This window comes from Copadichromis virginalis, linkage group LG8, assembly GCF_057382275.1.
Source record: "Copadichromis virginalis isolate Kocher_CV1m ecotype Utaka linkage group LG8, C_Virginalis_male_GT1.1, whole genome shotgun sequence".
In the NCBI taxonomy this organism is placed as follows: domain Eukaryota; kingdom Metazoa; phylum Chordata; class Actinopteri; order Cichliformes; family Cichlidae; genus Copadichromis; species Copadichromis virginalis.
This window is the reverse complement of record NC_140625.1, coordinates 24,079,018-24,098,773: the sequence shown is the minus strand read 5'-3', so window position 1 is coordinate 24,098,773 and position 19,756 is coordinate 24,079,018. Positions and strand designations below refer to the sequence as shown.

The following is a 19,756-nucleotide window of genomic DNA, read 5'->3' as shown; positions in this document are numbered from 1 at the left end:
TTTTTTGTCTCTCCCCTCCCCTCTCATTCTTAATAAGAATACTGTACCATTTTAGCTAACATTATAACAAGGCCTTTCAATAACGCAATGTAATTGCATGCAAATACACAGCCATTTGCATTAATTTATCATCACATAAAAGCCACTTCGTGTAAAACAACATGTTAAATGAAGAAAAAACCAACCAACCACTTAGAGCCAAAATAATATACCAGCCAGTCTTTCAATCTCTCCAGCAAGCTGTTATACAACTAATCAAATTACAGGGGCCAATCAGTCACTTAACTAAATGATCAATGCAAAAATCAGCGAGGCAATTTCTCAATCCCCCTTCTGTAAATCATGCAATCAGTTATCAAACCAACCGAGGATGCATAAACAACCCAGCTCTCTCACAAAAACAACTTAATCAACTGACAAGAGGCAACCTGATAGCTGAGAGGTTAGAGCACATAACAGCCATCCATCCATTTTCTTCATCGCTTATCCAGCCAGGGTCAGAGTGAGGCTGGAGCCAATCCCAGCTGACACTGGCTAAGAGGCGGGATATACTCCGGATAGGTCACCTGTCCATCTCAGGGCTAACACAGAGATAGACAGGTGTTCGAGCTAACATCAACACATACGGCCAATTAACCTGAGGCAGGAAGCCTAAGCACCCAGAAAAAAGCCAGGTGGGCACAGGGAAATCATTCAAAGTCCACAAATAAAGGCCCCAGCCAACCAGCAGGTCAGAACCCAGCGTTAACCTCTGTACCAAAGAGCCATATCAACTGTTAAAAAAGAAGATTTAATCCAATATATGTAATATATTCATTATATATATTAAAATCAATATGTATGTCTAAATCTTTTTTGCATTTTCTGTGTCCTCACTGGACCACAGTGCAACCCTGGAACATACCAGATGTGCACAAATGCCATCAGCAGTGATCCCATCCCAATTCCCGCTTGATTTTTGCTGCCTGCTTTCTTTCTATCCTGCCTGTTTTTGTTGCTCCTATTTCCACGAAGGCAATAAATAAAACAACAAAAATCAGTGAACAAACTTGCAAATCTCACCCTGCTGATGGCCAACAGGAAGTCGAGTTTGTGAGACTTGTGAAGGGAGTGTCTTAGTTTCCAGTAAAGCAGGTGTTCCCAGGCAAAGACCAGCAAGCTGAGGCCCATAGCCACCAGTAGCATGTAGAATACACCTGCCATGTTGTCGATGTCCAACTTGCTGCTCATTACTTCGTTCTTCTCATTCTGGCAGATGCCTGACAACCAAACTGTCTCTAAGCGCTCGGTGTCTCCTAAAAGGGATGAAGGTTTATGGGAGTTAGTCAGAGACATGGCAGCTTTATAGTAACCTGAAGATAACCATTTCCATAATGAACATGTCATATGTTTTAGAGGTTTTTTACACTGTAGTTGGACAGAGCTAACTTCAGGCAACTCTGAGTTCCATAGTGTGAATGCTTGTTGTAAACAAAGCAAACAATTATTCTGGATAGATGAAGTTTTTAAGGTGATTTAAGTTTTTGGAGTAGAGCAAAGTTTTTGTTTTGTTTTGTTTTGCTTTAGAAAACAAAATATTCAAATGTCATAGGTTTCAATTTCTCATAATAAACCTATGATAATTATTATTCAGTTTGCATGACTCATTCTGTATTGCGGCCTAGGAATCGTAACAATTGGGGGCTCGTCCAATATTCCCACCTTTAATTTTGGGAAAATGTGAGTAAATATAGTCTAGTTGTTGGTTTAGTGGACTGTATGATTTGCACTTGTCTTTCCACTTTCCCTGGCCACATTAATGGCCCAGTCACAGGGCAAAGGGTTATTAAATGTTGATGATTTCCTTCTATTAAATTAACCCTACATATTGGGGAGAAATGTGCTCAGATTGGAGTGTGTTTAATTTGGTTTATTGTTCTTTTTGCACACACATCATATGCCACACACTTGCCAGCTCATCCATGCACTGCTTCACACCACTGATATGAATTTACACTCATCATGATTATTATTAAGTTTAATTAACCTGTGGTAATCCTTATTCATTTGGTGGTGCAACTTCATTCTTTGTTGCCTATGAGCTGACCATATATAGTGGAGATCTGTGTGGCTGGAACACAGGTATGTCTAACTGAAGTGAATATTTCCATCTGTGGAGATACTGTATAGCTTTAATGTGAATATGTGAATTATAAAGGGAGATATTAAGTGCATATTATACTGTATATTTAGGTAATTATTAATGTTTTTTAAAATTCAACAAAGTTTTGGACCAAAACTCAAAGATATGTATGCATAAGGTGTACACAAAAGCTTTATACATATGCATATTTTGTCTTCTTTGTTTTTCTGGTCATGTTAATGCATTCCCCTGTTCCAATACAGCACAATATATCAGAGAACGTAAGGTCCCTGAACATATCTCCATTAAATATCATTACCACAAAAGCCACCCCTCTAGGCCTCTGAACAGGTGGCCACCTCTTGAGCTGAGCTCTCCCCAGCGGCCCATTTTATCACCCAGTTACCGTATGTTGACCATAAACACACTGTTAGTTACATCATCACGGAAAACTCGGAGTGAGTGTGAGTGTGTGCGTATGCGGGGAGGGTGCTCTTAAGCTCTCAGAGGAGGGAGGATATTAACTCCACACCGGCGGCAGCCACCATGGTGAATGTGTTTGTGTGTATGTGTAGGTAGGACGTGTATATATATGTGTGTGTGAGTGTGTCACAGAGATAATCATATCCCTAACATTTCCTGCTGTTCTGCAGGATATTAACTCTTCCCTGTAAGCCCACTTCCCTGCTGATACAGCACACACTGAACTGGACTGACTCCAGATACATGGTGCACATACAGTGTGCCACAGAGACAGAAATAAACACAGACGTTTACAGTTGAGGAAAATCTAAAAGTGTGTGCAGGTACGAGATGTACTTTTGAAAATGAAAGATTTGGATCTGTGCCTACCATCTCCAAGGAACTGCAACAGTGCTAGATCAATAGGTCGTTTCCAGCGTGAGTCTTTCTCCAGAGCGATGCCATACCCCGTGGTGGCAAACACTTTCCCACTGCCGATGGTCACCAGTTTGCAGCCCTCATCCTTCCCGGCCATGTAGTTTAAAACAGCAGCATCATAAATGAAGGCGTCCAGCTTCCTGCATGCAAATGGAGTATCTTAAGTGTAGTGGCTGTTTGATGTCTTTATATATACATATATATATTACTTAAAATGTTCTCTGTATGATTTTATTTCCACCCTGATGAAGCTTCAAATACAAATGCATCAGTCAGACAATAAAGTTATTCTATATATTACAAGTTCTGCTGGATTTTTCAGACTGTAAGCTGTCCTCATGAACCACAGACGTAGGTGAAGTTGTTCCAGAATCCCCTGCACCGTGTGTTTCACTGCCTAACTTTACCCTCCTTCTGATTTCTCTTTTCCGTTTTGCATATTTGTCATATTTGCATGTGTTAGATCATGAACACATTTTAATATTAGACAAAGATTACAGAGTAAACACAAAATGTATTTTTTTTTAATAATGACTTCTTTTATCAAGCAAGTAAAGTTATCCAAACCTACCTGGTCCTGTGTGGAAAAGCAGTTACATCCTAAACGTAAGTAACTAACAACCTGGCTGTGACAAGAATTGCAATCAAGTGTTTGTGAAAACTGGCAACTGATGGCAGCAGATGGCCGCCCCACCCTGAGCCTGGTTCTGCTGGAGTTTATATCCTGGTAAAAGGAGTTTTTCCTTCCCACTATCGCCAAGTGCTTTCTCCTCGGTGGTCTTTGGCTGTATTATTGCAGGATCTTTATCTTATAAATAAAGCGCCTTGAGACAACAGATTAATTTTGTGCTATTTGAATTGAATTGAATAGATGAAGGCATCTTGAAGCAGCAAAGCAGCCCCAGACCATCGCACTACCACAGCCATGTCTGACTGCTGGTACCATGTCAGGACTCAGAGCTTCCAAAATGTTTGTCTTGTCAGGCCACTAAATATTTTCCCCAAACTCTTAGGGATGATCAAGATTTGGCAAATGTGAGAAGAGCTTTGAGTTCTTTTTGGTCAACAGTGGTTTTCGCCTTGGAACTCTCCCATGAATATCATTTTTTCCCAGTCTCTGAAGGCCCAGTGAGGCCTGCAGTTCCTTAGATGTTGTTCTGGGCTCTTGGAATAACTTTGCTAAACCAGCCACTGCTCCAAGTTTTGTCTATTTGTGGGTAATCACTCTCATCGCAGTTTAGTGGAGTATCAAAGCCTTAGAAACTGCTTTGTAAAGCTTTCCAGAGTAATAGACATCAGTGTGACTTCAGTGTCTTTAGAGGGTGGCATAATTATATGATGCTTTTTCGACAGGTGTAACCGTAATCATGCCTAAGAATGGTTTGTGACATTTAACTCAAATTAAAACAAAAAAAAGGTTAATCGCAGTTAATTCATGTTCCAACAAGAGTTGGGTGTATTTTTTCACAAAGCACCAGCATCAGCTTCGATAGAATTTCTCCCTTAGTGAATTTTTTTTGTACTTACTGAGTTGTGTACTCTGTGTGTAGTTTGGGGTATTTTAGCCTATCAAATAGGAATGTGGTATTTTACTTACTACAGCCCACATTCTGCCTTCTAGTCCGACATTACTGTTAGTTAATTTAAAAAGCAATCAACTAGTTTGAATCTTGTTTGATAGTAGAAATTCATCAAAAAGAAGCTTTACTCAGCTTTTTTTTAAAGTATAATGCCAAATTTAAATGCACCAGTTGAGAGCCTCTCTCTTACAACACTCTGAAGAGTCTCGAACAGAAACCCAGGCTGTCGGATACAAGGATATCGTTGGACCCCAAAGCTACAGCTAGAGGCTCTGTGAGGCTGAATTAAGATAAAAAACACTTTGGGCAAAGAGGTAACGTCAACGGGTTCACAATGACAGGCAAGTATTCACGGGCTAATATCTGTTCCCTGCAGACAGTGACTGTCTGCAACAAAATTGAGTTGGTTGGATAAAGTTTAAAGTTAGGACATTGCATTAGATTAAAAAGTCAAAGGATCAACACAATAGTTATGATTTATGCTCTTGGGCTCATGGATACCTGCACTAAATTTAATGGAATCTATCTCACTACATTAACCTCCTATCTATCTTGTACTTGATCGTGACACCAAAGTATCTGATACAATTACTTCATCATCTCGCCACCGTGAATGCTTTTGCAGAATTTCAGAGCAGTCCATAAGTCGGTGGTCTTTTACGTCTGGAACTGACTGACAACACAGTCCATCAGGTGCATTACTAATTAAAGGTAAGAAAGAAAGAAAGAAAGAAAGAAAGAAAGAAAGAAAGAAAGAAAGAAAGAAAGAAAGAAAGAAAGAAAGAAAGAAAGAAAGAAAGAAAGAAAGAAAGAAAGAAAATGTTGGATCAGATGTCTGAAAATCTATTTTTATTTCAGAGGGAAACCAAGAAAATCAGTAAAAAAAAAATATAAAGAGCGCACAACTGGTTTATAAAAAATGTCCCAAATCACCTGTATGGTTCTTCAAAAATGATCTGGTCCTTTGTGAAGTTGGCATTCCCGACAGCTCTTTTCTATACAAATTAAGCTCTACTAGAAATTACTTTAAACCTAAAAATACACCCATCAGATTGGCCTATTTTAGAAATAGATACATAGAGCATCAAACCTCAAGTGTACTATACAAATTCTAATAATTATTACTATGTCTTTACTTGGATGAGGACCAATTAAATATAATTTTCTATCAAAATGTGTAATATATTTAAAATGTAATTAAAACTTTACCCATTTTTGAGGCTTTCTAGGGCTTCCTCCACCCCTTTCTGGTTGTATTTCACCATGTACGTATGCATGTCGGGGTAGTTGCTGCGGATGTTTCTCTCTGTGCTTCCATTTGGGACGGTCCCGAAGCGGAAAGGAGGATAATGCTCATGTGGTCTCTGGAACTGCAGGGAGACGGAGGAAGAGAGAAAAGGGAAAGGGGAGAAGACGCATGAGATAAGTGAGACATAGTGAAATAAGAGACTTTCAGTGAGGAGAAAAACATAAAGAGAGAAGGAGTAAGCAGTGACAAGAGACTGACGGTAGTCAGGGAAGAATATGGAAGTGGGAGAGAACAAAAAAAATGCTGATGAGGAGAAGAGCAAAAGGGGAAAAATATATTTTAAAATGTAGACAGGGAAAACTGAGGAGAGTAAAGAAAAATGAAGATATGAAAAAGGAGTATGGGCTCAAATTGTGGTCATAAATATTTTGTACTTGTAAATCAGTTTTGTATGTGTAAAAAGAATTTGTGTGTGTAAAAAAGATTTGTATGTGGACTTAGCCAAAAAAAATACGTGTGAAACTCTGCAAGTTGCAAGTACGAATTTTGACCCTATTTTTCTTCCTTTCATCTGATTGGTCAATGTCATGTCAATCACATATTTAACTATCCAATCAGAGAACAGATGGGTTTGGCTATTGGAGGGGTGCTTTATGGAGCTTCAGGTCCTTGAAGGGAATAAATGCCCTAAAGGAGTGTCAGAGAACAAAAAACAAAGGAAAGACCAAAGGATGTGGAAAAGAGGAGGCAAAAGACGAAAGAGCAGAAGAAACAGGTGAAATAAAATGAAGATGAAGGATGTGCAGAGGAAAGAATAAAAAGGAAGGAAAGGGGAAAGAAAAAACAAGAATAATTCAGGAAAAGGAGAAAAGGAAACATAAAGGGAAATTAGGAAGAATCTTAGGCAAGAAATTGTGAATCAATAAATGGAGAGGAAATTAAAAATAAACTAAAGAGCAGACATAAGTGTGAAGTAACATGGTAGAAAGGAGTCAAAAGGATGAGGGACTACTTAGAATAATTTATTTCAATTTCATGAGCTGGACCACACCCCAAACACTTGAATTTCTACAAATGCCTGCTGGCACCACGTACTCTCTGCTGCCATTTTCCCTGGCTCAACGTCTCTCAAAGGTATGATGGCGATTTGCTAGGCCCAGAAGCCACCACCGATCCTTGGTAAAGCCTTTTCCAAACTACAGCCTCTGCCCAAGCTCCCTTCTTCATCTTCAATTAACGCCTGTCATTCATATTTCAGGTTGAGGTTCTTGCTAATGAAATCCATCTTAAAGTCATTCCATCTTTTTCCAAAACTGATCTTATCGGCGACTAAACGTAACGCTGTATAAATGGAATGGAAGCCACTCACTCACCTCAGTGTTATTAAAATCTGATATCAACATGCATGAGTTCGAATCATTTCACTGCACAGAGATGATCCTAGCGTGGTTCAATCTGTGGCTGATCGAAGTTCGCGTTTGATTAGATGATGCAGAGAGCAGAATGAAGCCGAAATATGTCTGTTAACGCTCAATTAGACTGTAAACAGCAAAGAGCTATTCATCTTGGTTACAGCGTTGACCTTTTGCGCTGAGCACGAATGAATGGGCCAATCAAAATGTGAGCGTACGAGTAGATGTGTCTATGTGTGTTCATATAATCACGCTTTAGCTGCATTGCAATGGCTTTCGATGAGAGGCTTTTTGTTATAATGAGCTATTTGGGGAAAAAAAAAGGCCACATCACAGCCAGAAGATTAGAAATTACAGGATAGGTTCACATTGTGCAAGTCTATATTAATTTGACACCCATACATACAACTGAAGAATTATTGGTTGCTGTAATTGCTGCTCCCGTCCATGCTGGCCATCAAGAGATTCCCTCTAAAAGCAATTTCATTGTAATTGATGGGGCGGCGATGTCCTGAGCTCCTCTTGTGTACAAAATTGCAGAGTGTGTTTAAGTTAATAAAATAATAATATGTAGCATCAACAGCCTTTTAGTGACTAATTGCAGCTTTGGAAAACAGTTTCTGTGGAAGCAAAGGGCAGAATTTCACACAACAATTCCTGAACTTGAAAGCTTACTGCAATTTTATACAGATCAAGGACTACAGAGTTTGTTCCCATTAGTTTGAAATTACTTTAATAGAAAAAAGGGCAGTTATGCATGTCTCATATTGTATGTGGGCATTAAAATACACTTATTTTAGTACATAATGACTGTACAAAAAGTCCTCTTACTGAGGAAACTCTTTAGGTTAAATTTTAGGAAATAAATTTCTATCATTAGGATTAAGCCAGTAATCTCGTTCAGCAGTGCGTCCTATAACCTTTTTTTTTTTTTTTAAAAGTACAAATGCCTCATGGTAAACTTAAAACCTCATGATTGCGATTATAATCACATCACAATTATAATCATCCTTTTACCTTATGTATTATCTGTTCTTATTTACAGCATCAGAAGATTCCCATTTCATCTGAGCTGGAGACATTTTTCCAAACCTGAATATGAAACACCTACACTACAGTGATGTGTATAATAAATCCACAGCTCACAAATAATCCCCTCCAAAAAGTATTTCATCCTGTTTGAGAAATTTCAGAACTTCACGGGTGGTAAGGTGGTGCGGTGATTAGCATTGTTGCCTCACAGCATGCAAGTTCTGGGTCCTCCTTAAATATTCTGTGTGTAGTTTGTGCTCCCTGTGCCTGTGGATTTTCTCTGGGGATGCCAGTATCCTCCCAAGGTCCAAATACATGCTTGTTAGGTTAACTGGTGATCTGAAACTGACTGTAGTTGTAGATGTGTGATAGATAAAGCACTGCATGAATGGCTTTAGTGACTTGTTGTGTAAAGCGCTTGAACAGTAAGACCACAAGCCTGCTATGTAAGTGTTGCTACACTTTATTATTATTAGCCAGCTGTTTAAGAAAATTGAAAACTTTATTTTTCAATAAAAAAAAATTCTTGTCATCTTTTTCATCACTGTGAAGTTGAGTGCATGTGTGTGTGTCTTAGTATGTGCATGCACATTTAAGTAAAGTATGTGGGTGTTCTTTTCTTCTGTTGACCCTTTTTTGTTGCTGTTTAGTTTTTTTTTTTAAATCATTTGACATTTTCCGATCTTGTTTTAACAGTGTGAGCGAGACAAGCGATGGAGACGGCACAGAGAGAATATTGATGGACAGACCAAAACACTGACAGGACAAGTTGAGACTCAGACACCATCTGTATTGACAGAAGGGAGTAATTGATTAGTCATTCATGCCACTGGGCTCCCCAGTGATAGGAAAAGGACAGAGACATTCACATCAGAGTCTTTTTACTTGACTTCATCTTAAAGGCTTTCTGTGAGTCTTTTGTCTCTCCTCCATTCACGGCTTATTAGTCAATGCGGAGTGACAGCGAGCAGATGATGTGGTATAAGCTGGATTTGAACAAAAAGACATGATTTTCTCCATATCTCACAGCTCCACGAAAGCTCTCTGTGTTTGAGAGCAACTGTTCCACCTCATTGTTCCTCCAAGTGAAACTTTGTTCAGTGTCTTACCTTTTTGTCAGAGAGCCCAGACACGGTGTCGATATATTGCTCCTGGATCATGAAAGCAGCCAGGTTGGCGGTGTAAGAAGCCAGGAAGATGACGGCAAAGAAGGCCCACACCAGGACCATGATCTTACTCGTGGTGCCTTTAGGGTTTTCAATCGGGACAGAGTTGTTGAAGACGATGCCCCACAGCAGCCACACTGACTTCCCAATAGTGAATGTTGGACCACCGGGCGCTGATGAAATAGAAACAGGAGATAGTATCATCTAACCATGCAAGTTTTATCTTTTAGAGTAAACTAGTAGGACCTTGAGCTCATCTTCCTTTATTGGATTAGTGGAAATAAACAGCGAAGTGGGAAAACTGTGGAACTGTCCCTGGATCAGTTGCTGCAAATAAATGCCACTATCTTCAGTTAACTGTCTGGATTGCACTGTGATAGACATTTCATATTTGTTTGCACTTTGAAAAATGATATTTGCCAATTATGTGATGTGATGTAAAAGTAAAGGCTTTGCTTTGGCTTAAATACCCACGTTTCAAGGGTCAGAGAAGAAATTATCTGACGTCAGAGTTTTCTTGACCAGTACCTCTACCCAGATCTCCTCTTACTGCAGACTTTGTCCTTCCATGTTCTTTCCTTCTTTGCTCCTGACAAACTAAACTAACACTCCCTGCAGTTGCTTCCAGGCTTTTTTCAGTTACAAAACCCACTGCGGCTGTCATTTCCTCAGCAGAACAGTCTTGTTTTCACTGGGGATTGGGGCTTTCTTCAGCCAAAATATAATATAAAAAAGAAATCTCTAAGCAAAGCTAAATTATCTGCATGGTAAAATACCACCAGAGTTAAGGGGAAATTAAGTTTTGTTTGTTTTCTTTTTACGTGGATGAATGGATTCTTTAAGTGCAGTATTTGATGACAGTGTTCAGCCCTTTTCTTTATCTGGGTTCTTTCTTCACACAAAATATGTCTACTGTTCACTGTGTAAGTATTCATCAGCCATCTCATGCCCTTCTACAAACTTCAAGATGACAGAACAATTTCACAGCATCAGCCGGTTTCCATCGCTCTCTGCCACCATTGCTCATGTGCAGCAACAGAGGGTGCCACCGCCATCAATCACACTTCGATTAGTGAAGCGACGAATGCTAATTAAAACAGGAAAATGACCTTTCGGACCTGGAGACGAGGCACGCTCTGTCAGCGCTGAATTCTGGGATTGATTAGCCCTCCCAAACCCAACCCAAAATTTTGGGTTGCAGGACATGCTAGCGGGAAGGGGCGGGATTTAGAGGCCTGTAGGCAGGCTTACTTTGAAATGCTTGGTGGATTCAAATTGAATAGCTCTGAGCTATTCTGTGGATAGTTTTAAAAGAAGAAAATACTAATTGACTCCATTTGACACATTACACTCTGAAAACAACAGACTTTGCCTCTGCTTTAACGATGATCTAGTAATTATGAGTCCTGTATTATCCATCATAAATTCTTCCAATAAGAAGATGTAAGACTCACCTTTGGCGCTCACCAGACTGCGATTGTAGCCAGCTGGGCTGAAGTATTCAAACACAAACACCGTCACAGCCACCACAGTCAGGCACATCACAAACATCATGACCCAGACTGCTGGGCTATAAGGCTCTGGAAGAGGGGGAGGAGAAGTGAAGGAACAAACATGGGTTGGCGTGAGTCTCTTTTGTGGTTCTGTTTCAAAACCTCAGCCTGAGATAGGCGGGATCAACGTGTGTGATAACAGGATACCAGGAGGGAGAATGAAGCTGAATTTTGTTGTTTGGTAAAGAGATTTAGGTGTGTGTGTGTCATGCATTAGGGGATTTAGTTGTAGGCTACAGTCATTGGTGGGATAAAAGCTTAATGAAAAGTTTCCTAAAGCGTCTACGGAGACAGAACTCGTTTAAGTAGGCCACCCTGCAAGAAAGTGGTTTGAAAGACGGCAACATCGCACTCCAAAGATAACAAATGATACAACCAGCTTGAACAGAGGAAATTGTAAATGTGAATGTGCTTCTCACCAAGAAAAGCAGACGGAGATACTGTTCCGTTGCTGCGCGCAACCATGACGCTGATGCCCGTCTCGACAAATGGCACAGAGAAGTCGATGATTTCAGAACGCTCCTCGTTGATAGTGAGAGAGCCAATGGCCATGTCAGCCCGCCTGTACAGCACCTGAGAGAAGAGACATAAGCAGAAAGCAAACAAAACCAACACAGAAGCACAACAGTGAGCCAGCTGTAGTGGTCAACAATTTCCCCCTCTTTATCCTACATGTGCTCTGCTTAAAATAGAAATATTTACACATTTTACAAGCAATCCTTTTAAAACAGGGAAGCCACAAGCAGCAAGCAATAAATGAAAAACATTTCTTTCATCATTTCAGAATCCACAAGGAGAAAATGCTGCATCTCAAGAGCTCTCACATCCAAGCCAGTTTTTCTGTAAAGCATTTTTTACACACATACACACACACACGCGCGCAATTATACAGTTCCAAAGCACAACGCCTTCAGGCACAAAAACACAAGCAAAAGTCTCTCCTGAGGAACACCTGTTCAGGTGCTTCACTTTCAGATGCAGCTGTGTTGGACGTGGCTTGGTGTGTGCGGGGAAAATGATGTATTAGCACCGTATGCATATGCATGACATCACACCACTGACCTAAAAAAAAGCCCATCCAAAAAACCAAAACTCTTGACTATTCTTGACTCTCAACAAACTGTATTTGTGCAAAAGTAGGAAATCACTGCCTACAAATGCTCAAGTACTGTTCTCAGGTACTTTTACCCTGACATTTTTCATTTTAGCTGGACTAATGTTAAAATTTCCAATTTAAAAGATAATAAAATATAATGGCTTCAATATTAAAAAAGTGTACCTGGTGTAAAAACATTTAAAACGTTCCAGTCTTGTTTTAGTTTCATCACAAATTGTATTATCTGACAAGTATCTGATAGGAAATTATTACTCTGATCCCGCTCTACTTGATGGGGCTTACTCTGAAGTACTGTTTAGTGAAAATTTATACTTTGACACTTTTTAGTTCTATTTTTTATGTTAACAGTGAATAAAAATTTTATTTAGTATGAAAAGACTGACTTGTGGTGAAAAACCCACAAAGAATCGTCAACCTCTCTGTACTTTCATTCACTTACACAGAGTATTATAGTGTCTCAGTTCAGTCGTCGGGTTTTATAGCCTGCGGGTTTAACCTTTTACTTTATTCTCATTACTCTCATCAGCCTTGTTTCCAGCTTTAGCACGCAGCGCTGGTTTTAAGTGAAAAAGCTTTTATAATAACCACTATACGCTAAGTGCACCAGGGAGCAGCTTTTTAGCAGCTAAAGAAGAGGAGGATGGTAGAAATCAATGTAGATCTACAAGAAGAGTGAGTATTGTAATTAGATGTATTGGGGGGGGGGCATGGAAACTTATAATTGTCAGTTACAGCTTTCTGCACTTCCTGCAAGTAACCCTACAATCAGCCTCATACATATTTAAACGGTTAAAATGAATGTTACTTTGTGTGTGCCATGCTTCTAAATACAGGAGTCTCTCTTTTTAAAGTTGGACTATTTCTGAATTCAAGAGAACTGCTTTGGTTGAAAGGAGTAGACAACTAAAGAATAATTGTTGCTGTGTGCTGTATTTGATATTCAGTGCTGTTTTTGGCTGATGTCTAATATGCTACTCATAAATAACTTACATTTATGTTACTAGGGCAGGCTGTAGCCTAAAACCTCCATTTATTGTGGTTAGATCTGTGGCTGAACATCTTCATACACCTTTTTTATAATAATTGTCTGTTCAACGCCAGCAGGCAGCTCAAGAAAGCTGTAATGTCTGCTGGATTCAGGGACTTCTTGTTGTTTCAGTAGACATATGTCTCACCTCTCCAATCATCCCGTTCCAAACGCCGCGGACCATCTTGCCATGTTTCCCATTGGTAACCAGGTAAAGGTCATAGGAGAACTTGATGGTGCGGGACAGCTTCTTCAGGATGTCTATGCAGAAGCCCTTACAGCACAGCTTTGTGTAGGACTCTGAGTGGCCAATAATGCTGCAAGAAGGGTGAGAAAAAGCAGAGTCACACACACGGTTAGTACAACTTTGCTTAACCATCCTGTGATCAAAGATCCTCGCTGGCAGCTGGGACAGTTGCTATCTTTAGCATCAACACCAATGCTGTTGTTTTACTTTGCTTCAGAGAGCGAGTGCTAAATAGTCGCAGGCTCTCATGCTGACAGACACCATCGTCTACAGCAGCAAAGTGAAGGGCAGGCAACGGCTGCTTCATTAGCTGGAATCAATGTCGGTTAACAGCACGTCTTTCAGTGAGATGGAGGCGATGCCTAAAAATGACAAACAAGCACAAATACACTCGCACACTGTGTGACAGAGGCCACAGTGAATGGTTGACTGACTGTGATGGCCTCTAATCAAAGCCCATTAAGGTGTGTAGCATGTGTGGGGTGCACTCCCTTCCTCTCTGTGGCCTTGCTACTTAATGGGGTGTTGAAGAAGAGAACAGAGGGAAAGGAAATTGTGGGAAAAAAAAATAATAGAATAAAAAATAATGGAAACCTCAAAAAGTGACACCAAACAGGGAAAGTTAAAATCAGACAAAGTGAAAATGGAGTTGACACACTTCCTGAGAAAAGAAAAACTCTCTTTTCCCCCCTCCGCTCTTTCATCTATTCAGCTGCCGAAGAAGTGGGTCTAAAATCTACGAGGGCTGAGTCACTCGGTGTGTGTGTCTGTCTGCGTGCGTCTTTGTGCGTAACTGACTGATAACCTCGGCATGTCAATGAGTCAGCATACGAGCTGAAGAACGATAAAGAGACGACGTGAGTGAATAAATGAGCAAGTGATTGAATGAAAAAAGTCAAGTGAGTAATTAACATTAAGGTGATTATTTTCCAAATCTTAAGAGTTCATTTTAGAAACATTTTAAGTGCATTTGGAGGGCTTGGTTCTTTCACGGGAGTCTAGCTCTGATAAACGCCGTGTTAATTAATTGCTTCAGGAGCTGGCCACCTGTCGTCATTATACACACTCCACTAACAATTCACACACAAACACACACAAAAGCACGTGTAAACTGGGCCGTCTCTCTCCGTTTCATACACGAACACATGCACGCATACAGTACAATGTCCCCTGGGGATGCGCAGCAGCAGTTGTGTTGTGCTGTGCTGTGCGGTCTCCACAAATGCCCAGAAACTAGTGCAGCGTGGAGGGGAGCATGTTAGACCAGAGAGAGTGAGAGAAAGGGAAACTGTCAGCTGAACAGCAGACAGGAAACATACGGACCAACAGCCAGACGATGCAGCGATGGGGCAGCGGATTCAGTTTTGAGGGAAATGAGGGCAAGTGCAAAGGAGGACAGATGGAGGAGGAGGAGGAAGAAGGAGAAGAGATTGTGAAATTACCATCACTGTGATCCAGTTGAAATGATGAGGAAAACACTACAAAGTTAATGCCCGACAGTATTGCACCGCACTGATCGTCCTCGTTGCTGCACAGTGCAAACTATTAAAGTTTGTATTTCCATCAGATAATATAAATCTTATATTATTAATCTCATCACTGTTTATCATTTATTTTCTTTTAATTGATTACCTGAAGCAGAATACATTTTATCAAACCAACAGTCAAACTCCAGAGGCACGCTTTGTAACCATAAGTATACGGATACTAAAGCTTTGTGATTCTTCAACATTTTATTACTATTTTAAACCTTTGGATAGAAAGCTGGACCTAATCTAAAATGAATAATAAAATATTTGTCTTATATTACTTTACTGGTTTATATAAGGATATTCAAGCAGAGCTAAAGCTATTCAATGAACACTGTGCCTCACAAGGACTGCAAGTGAGGTAACATTGTTTCGCATTACTTATGAGTCTTGAAGGCGTCTGTACTTTTATGTGTGCTCTTTATGCAATCGTTAATAAACTTTGAAATGGAAAGTGGATTCATTTTCTCAGAAAGACAAATCAAAGACGTGCCAAATGACAGAACTGATGCATAAAGTAAGAGGGAGGTGGAACAGTCAGACATGGACATGTAATAGCCTTCACTCTTCTGGTTTTAAGCTTGCACTGATACTGGTTTACTATAATGTTCCAGTTCAGGTTATAGTGTTAGGTGAGCGCAAGGTCAAGATTCTTCCATATCAAACTCAGAAAACCATTCCTTTATGGACTAAAATTTGAGTGCTCGGTTCGACAGGCAGAACGACGTGGCGGCGAGGAAGACCACCCCTCCTCCGAACGACCAGGTCCTGTGTCTCACTACAGCTGAGGTGAGGAAAACTCTACGCAGAGTCAATCCACGTAAAGCTGCTGGACCAGACAACATCCCAGGCAGAGTGCTCAGAGAATGTGCTGATCAGCTGGCAAATGTTCTCACCGACATCTTCAACATCTCTCTGAGCAGTGCCGTTGTCCCCACGTGCTTCAAGGCCACCACCATCGTCCCCGTGCCCAAGAAGTCTTCTGTGTCCTGTCTCAATGACTACCGCCCTATCGCACTTACACCCACCATCATGAAGTGCTTCGAACGGCTCGTCATGAGACACATCAAGACCCTGCTGCCCCCCTCACTGGACCCAATGCAATTTGCATACCGCCATAACCGCTCAACGGACGACGCCATCTCCACTGCACTCCATCTTGCCCTGACACACTTGGACAAGAAGGACTCACACGTCCGAATGCTGTACATAGATTTCAGCTCAGCATTTAACACGATCATCCCCCAACAACTGATCGGAAAGCTGAGCCTGTTAGGCCTGAACACCTCCCTCTGCAACTGGATCCTGGACTTTCTGACCGGAAGGCCTCAGTCAGTACGGATCGGGAACTGCACCTCCAGCACCACCACACTGAGCACTGGGGCCCCACAAGGCTGTGTGCTCAGTCCTCTGCTGTTCACACTGCTGACTCATGACTGTGTAGCAACACACAGTTCAAATCACATCATTAAATTCGCTGATGACACAACCGTGGTGGGTCTCATTAGCAAGAACGACGAGTCAGCGTACAGAGAGGAAGTGCAGAGACTAACGGACTGGTGTAAGGACAACAACCTGTCTCTGAATGTTGACAAGACAAAAGAGATGGTTGTTGACTTTAGGAGGACACGAGGCGACCACTCACCGCTGAGCATCAACGGCTCCTCTGTGGAGATCGTTGACAGCACCAAATTCCTGGGTGTACACCTGGAGAAGGACCTCGGCTGGTCCCTCAACACCAGCTCCCTGCACAAGAAAGCCCAACAGCGTCTCTTCTTTCTGAGAAGACTGAGAAAGGCCCGGCTTCCACCACCGATCCTGACCACCTTCTATAGAGGAACTATTGAGAGCATCCTGAGCGGCTGCATCACTGTCTGGTTTGGGAGCTGTGCCATATCAGACCGCAAGACCCTACAGCGGATAGTGGGAACAGCAGAGAAGATCATCGGGGTCTCTCTACCCTCTATTGAGGACATCTACACCACACGCTGCATTCGCAAAGCCACCAGCATTGTGGCTGATCGGACACACCCCTCTCACACACTCTTTACACTCCTGCCATCTGGAAAAAGGTACCGAAGCATTCGGGCACGCACATCCAGACTGTGCAACAGCTTTTTTCCACAAGCCATCCGTCTCCTCAGCAAAAAGGGACTGACTGATAAACACGCACACACACACATACACTAACATTATCACTCAGCTTAACTCAAATACCTCAAAACATTGAGACTGGACTGACTAACCAACACAAAGCGCAAACACACTGACCTACACCACCAAACCATCGCACACACCAACCTGTAAATGCTCTTTTGCACAATATTATTACTAGATATATTATATATATATATATTTTTTGCACTAACTTGTCTTGTAGCACCTTGGTTCCTGGAGGAACGTTGTTTCGCCTCACTGTGTATTTTTAAACTGTATATGGTTGAAGTGACAATAAAGTTGAACTTGAACTTGAACTTGAACTTGAGTGGTCATACTATAATGGTCAATTCTAGCTGCCATGAATTTAAATGTGAATGCCATCCATCCATCCATTCGCTTCCGCTTATCCTTTTCAGGGTCGCGGGGGGCGCTGGAGCCTATCCCAGCTGTCATAGGGCGAGAGGCGGGGTACACCCTAGACAGGTCGCCAGTCTGTCGCAGGGCCAACACACAGGGACAGACAACCATTCACGCTCACATTCACTTGCACATTCACACCTAGTGGCAATTTGGATTATCCAATTAACCTATCCCCACAAGCTGCATGTCTTTGGACGGTGGGAGGAAGCCGGAGTACCCGGAGGGAACCCACGCAAACACGGGGAGAACATGCAAACTCCACACAGAAATGTGAATGGTTTACTAAAAAAAAACAAAACTGTATTCTAGAGTAATGTTATTTGTCAGTTTATCTTTGAGCAAAAATGCATCAAGGTAGAGGAAGACCAGCGCCTCCAAATGACCTCATTATTAGATACTTCTGCTGCACACAACTAACAGTCATGTGAAAAGGAGCATTTTCAGAGTACTCTGAGCAGTCTGGTGAAATGCCAAGTAAACCCTATGATTCAGTAGTTTGTAGATTTTTACCAGCAATAATTTGAGGTAGTCTCACGTATGACTTCATCTGTCTCTTACAACTTGTAGAGGAATTCTGGTCCTCTTAATTACAATATTTCTGAATTTCATTGAGGTGTGTGTTGATGCACAGCTCTCACACCACAGCATTTCAATCAGGTTGAGGTCTGGACTTTGACTGGGCCATTGCAACACCTTGGTTCTTTATTTTTCAGCCATCCTGTTGCAGATTTGCTGCTGTCTTTGGGATCACTGTCCTGATCCACTTTGGGCCAAGCTTTAGCTGTAGGCCAGCTGGCCTCATATTTGACTCAAGAATACTTTGGCATTCAGAGGACGTAATGGTCGACATAATGACTGCTAGGTGCCCAGAAAACAAGCCAAAATGATCATGCCTCCATCACTGGGCTTAACAGTTGGTATGGGGTGGTTGTGTTGTGTATATGATCAAATATCTCCACTTTGGTCTCATCTTTGCAAAGAACAGTGTTCCAAAATATTTAAATGCAGATTTGTAAACCTAACCCCTGCTACCGTGTTCTTTTCTGCAACCCTTCCAAAGAATTAATACTTTTTCAATCTTCTTCTGATATTACTGTCATAAAGTTACCTTCCAGTTTCCTAATACTGACCTTCCAAGTTACTATGGAAACAGTAAGGATGTACTTTCTCAGGACTTCAAAGAGTCTTGTGATCATCATGTGAAGACAATGTAGACAATAATCTTTGAAAATAGTGTTTTCAAAAAACAGCAACTTTTTTTTTTACATTTTGTAAAAATTGTGACCTATCAGAGTTCAAAGGTGTTTATAGTATACAATAAGAGAAAAACATCTTAAGATAACATAAGCAACTCTTGTCAATTTTGAATAATCAGTTGTCCAAATTATTTATCAATTATCTCAAATAATAAATTATCTAAATTCCTATCTGTTAATTTTCTGCCCCAGATCTTATCTAATTTAAGAACTGCTTCCCATTAGCAGCTGGTCGCTCAGTATTGGGTTACACCATACTATTTCAGACAGCTGAGATTTGAGACGCTGGATTTTAGTGTGGAATTCCTACTCTTAATCAGCCCGGAGAGGTAGGCTTAGCCTTTTGGCAAAAGAAGCTATCATCTGTCCAAAGAAAGGGTTTTTAATGAGCAAGACAAAAAGTTTTAATCACACTAAACATCTGCTCTGCAGGGAAGCCGCTCAGACCACACAACAAGATTAACTGATTTATAGAGCACCAGTCGCCTCTCTCCCTCTCTCTTTCCTGCTCCCTCTTTGTTGGTCACCGTCCAAATGGGACACGCCAGCCAGAGAGAAGTAGAGAAAGAGAACCAGAAAGAGGGTAGGCTGGGATAACATTGTCCCACTATGACAGATGTCCCCATGTTAGATAGATAAATCTTCTTTACTAGCAATCAATGTGCCATTGTGCCCAACAACAGCCGCTACATATCTCATTCTATAATTAATGTGCCAGCCATAGCCAGATCTGCAATCTGCATAAATGATACATGCACCACAGACACATGTACACACATACGTGGAGTCATTGAAGTGAGCATGAACACAGCATTAATTAAAATAGTTTATCTGCTTACAATCAGATGATTGAAGACCGGTCAGTTTGTGCAGACTGCAAATATTACACCTAGAAATCTTCACGTTTAGCTGTGATATACAGATACAGATTCCTCTTTACTGCTGAGAGTTAGATGAGAAGATAGACACTGCTCTTGTGTCTATAT

General features: G+C 41.0%; 1 protein-coding gene across 1 annotated transcript in view; it reads right to left on the bottom strand.

Moving 5' to 3' along the window:
• LOC146703475 (glutamate receptor ionotropic, NMDA 2C-like) overlaps nucleotides 1–19,756 on the bottom strand; it is a 64,993-nt gene that overhangs the window by 4,264 nt on the left and 40,973 nt on the right. Inside the window, exons 9-15 of the mRNA XM_085466723.1 lie at nucleotides 13,307–13,475; nucleotides 11,434–11,587; nucleotides 10,916–11,041; nucleotides 9,405–9,634; nucleotides 5,812–5,972; nucleotides 2,975–3,162; nucleotides 1,063–1,295 (exon numbers count right to left, since the gene is read on the bottom strand). Coding sequence (XP_085322849.1) covers nucleotides 1,063–1,295; nucleotides 2,975–3,162; nucleotides 5,812–5,972; nucleotides 9,405–9,634; nucleotides 10,916–11,041; nucleotides 11,434–11,587; nucleotides 13,307–13,475 — 1,261 coding nt within the window. The remainder of the gene's footprint in view (nucleotides 1–1,062; nucleotides 1,296–2,974; nucleotides 3,163–5,811; nucleotides 5,973–9,404; nucleotides 9,635–10,915; nucleotides 11,042–11,433; nucleotides 11,588–13,306; nucleotides 13,476–19,756) is intronic.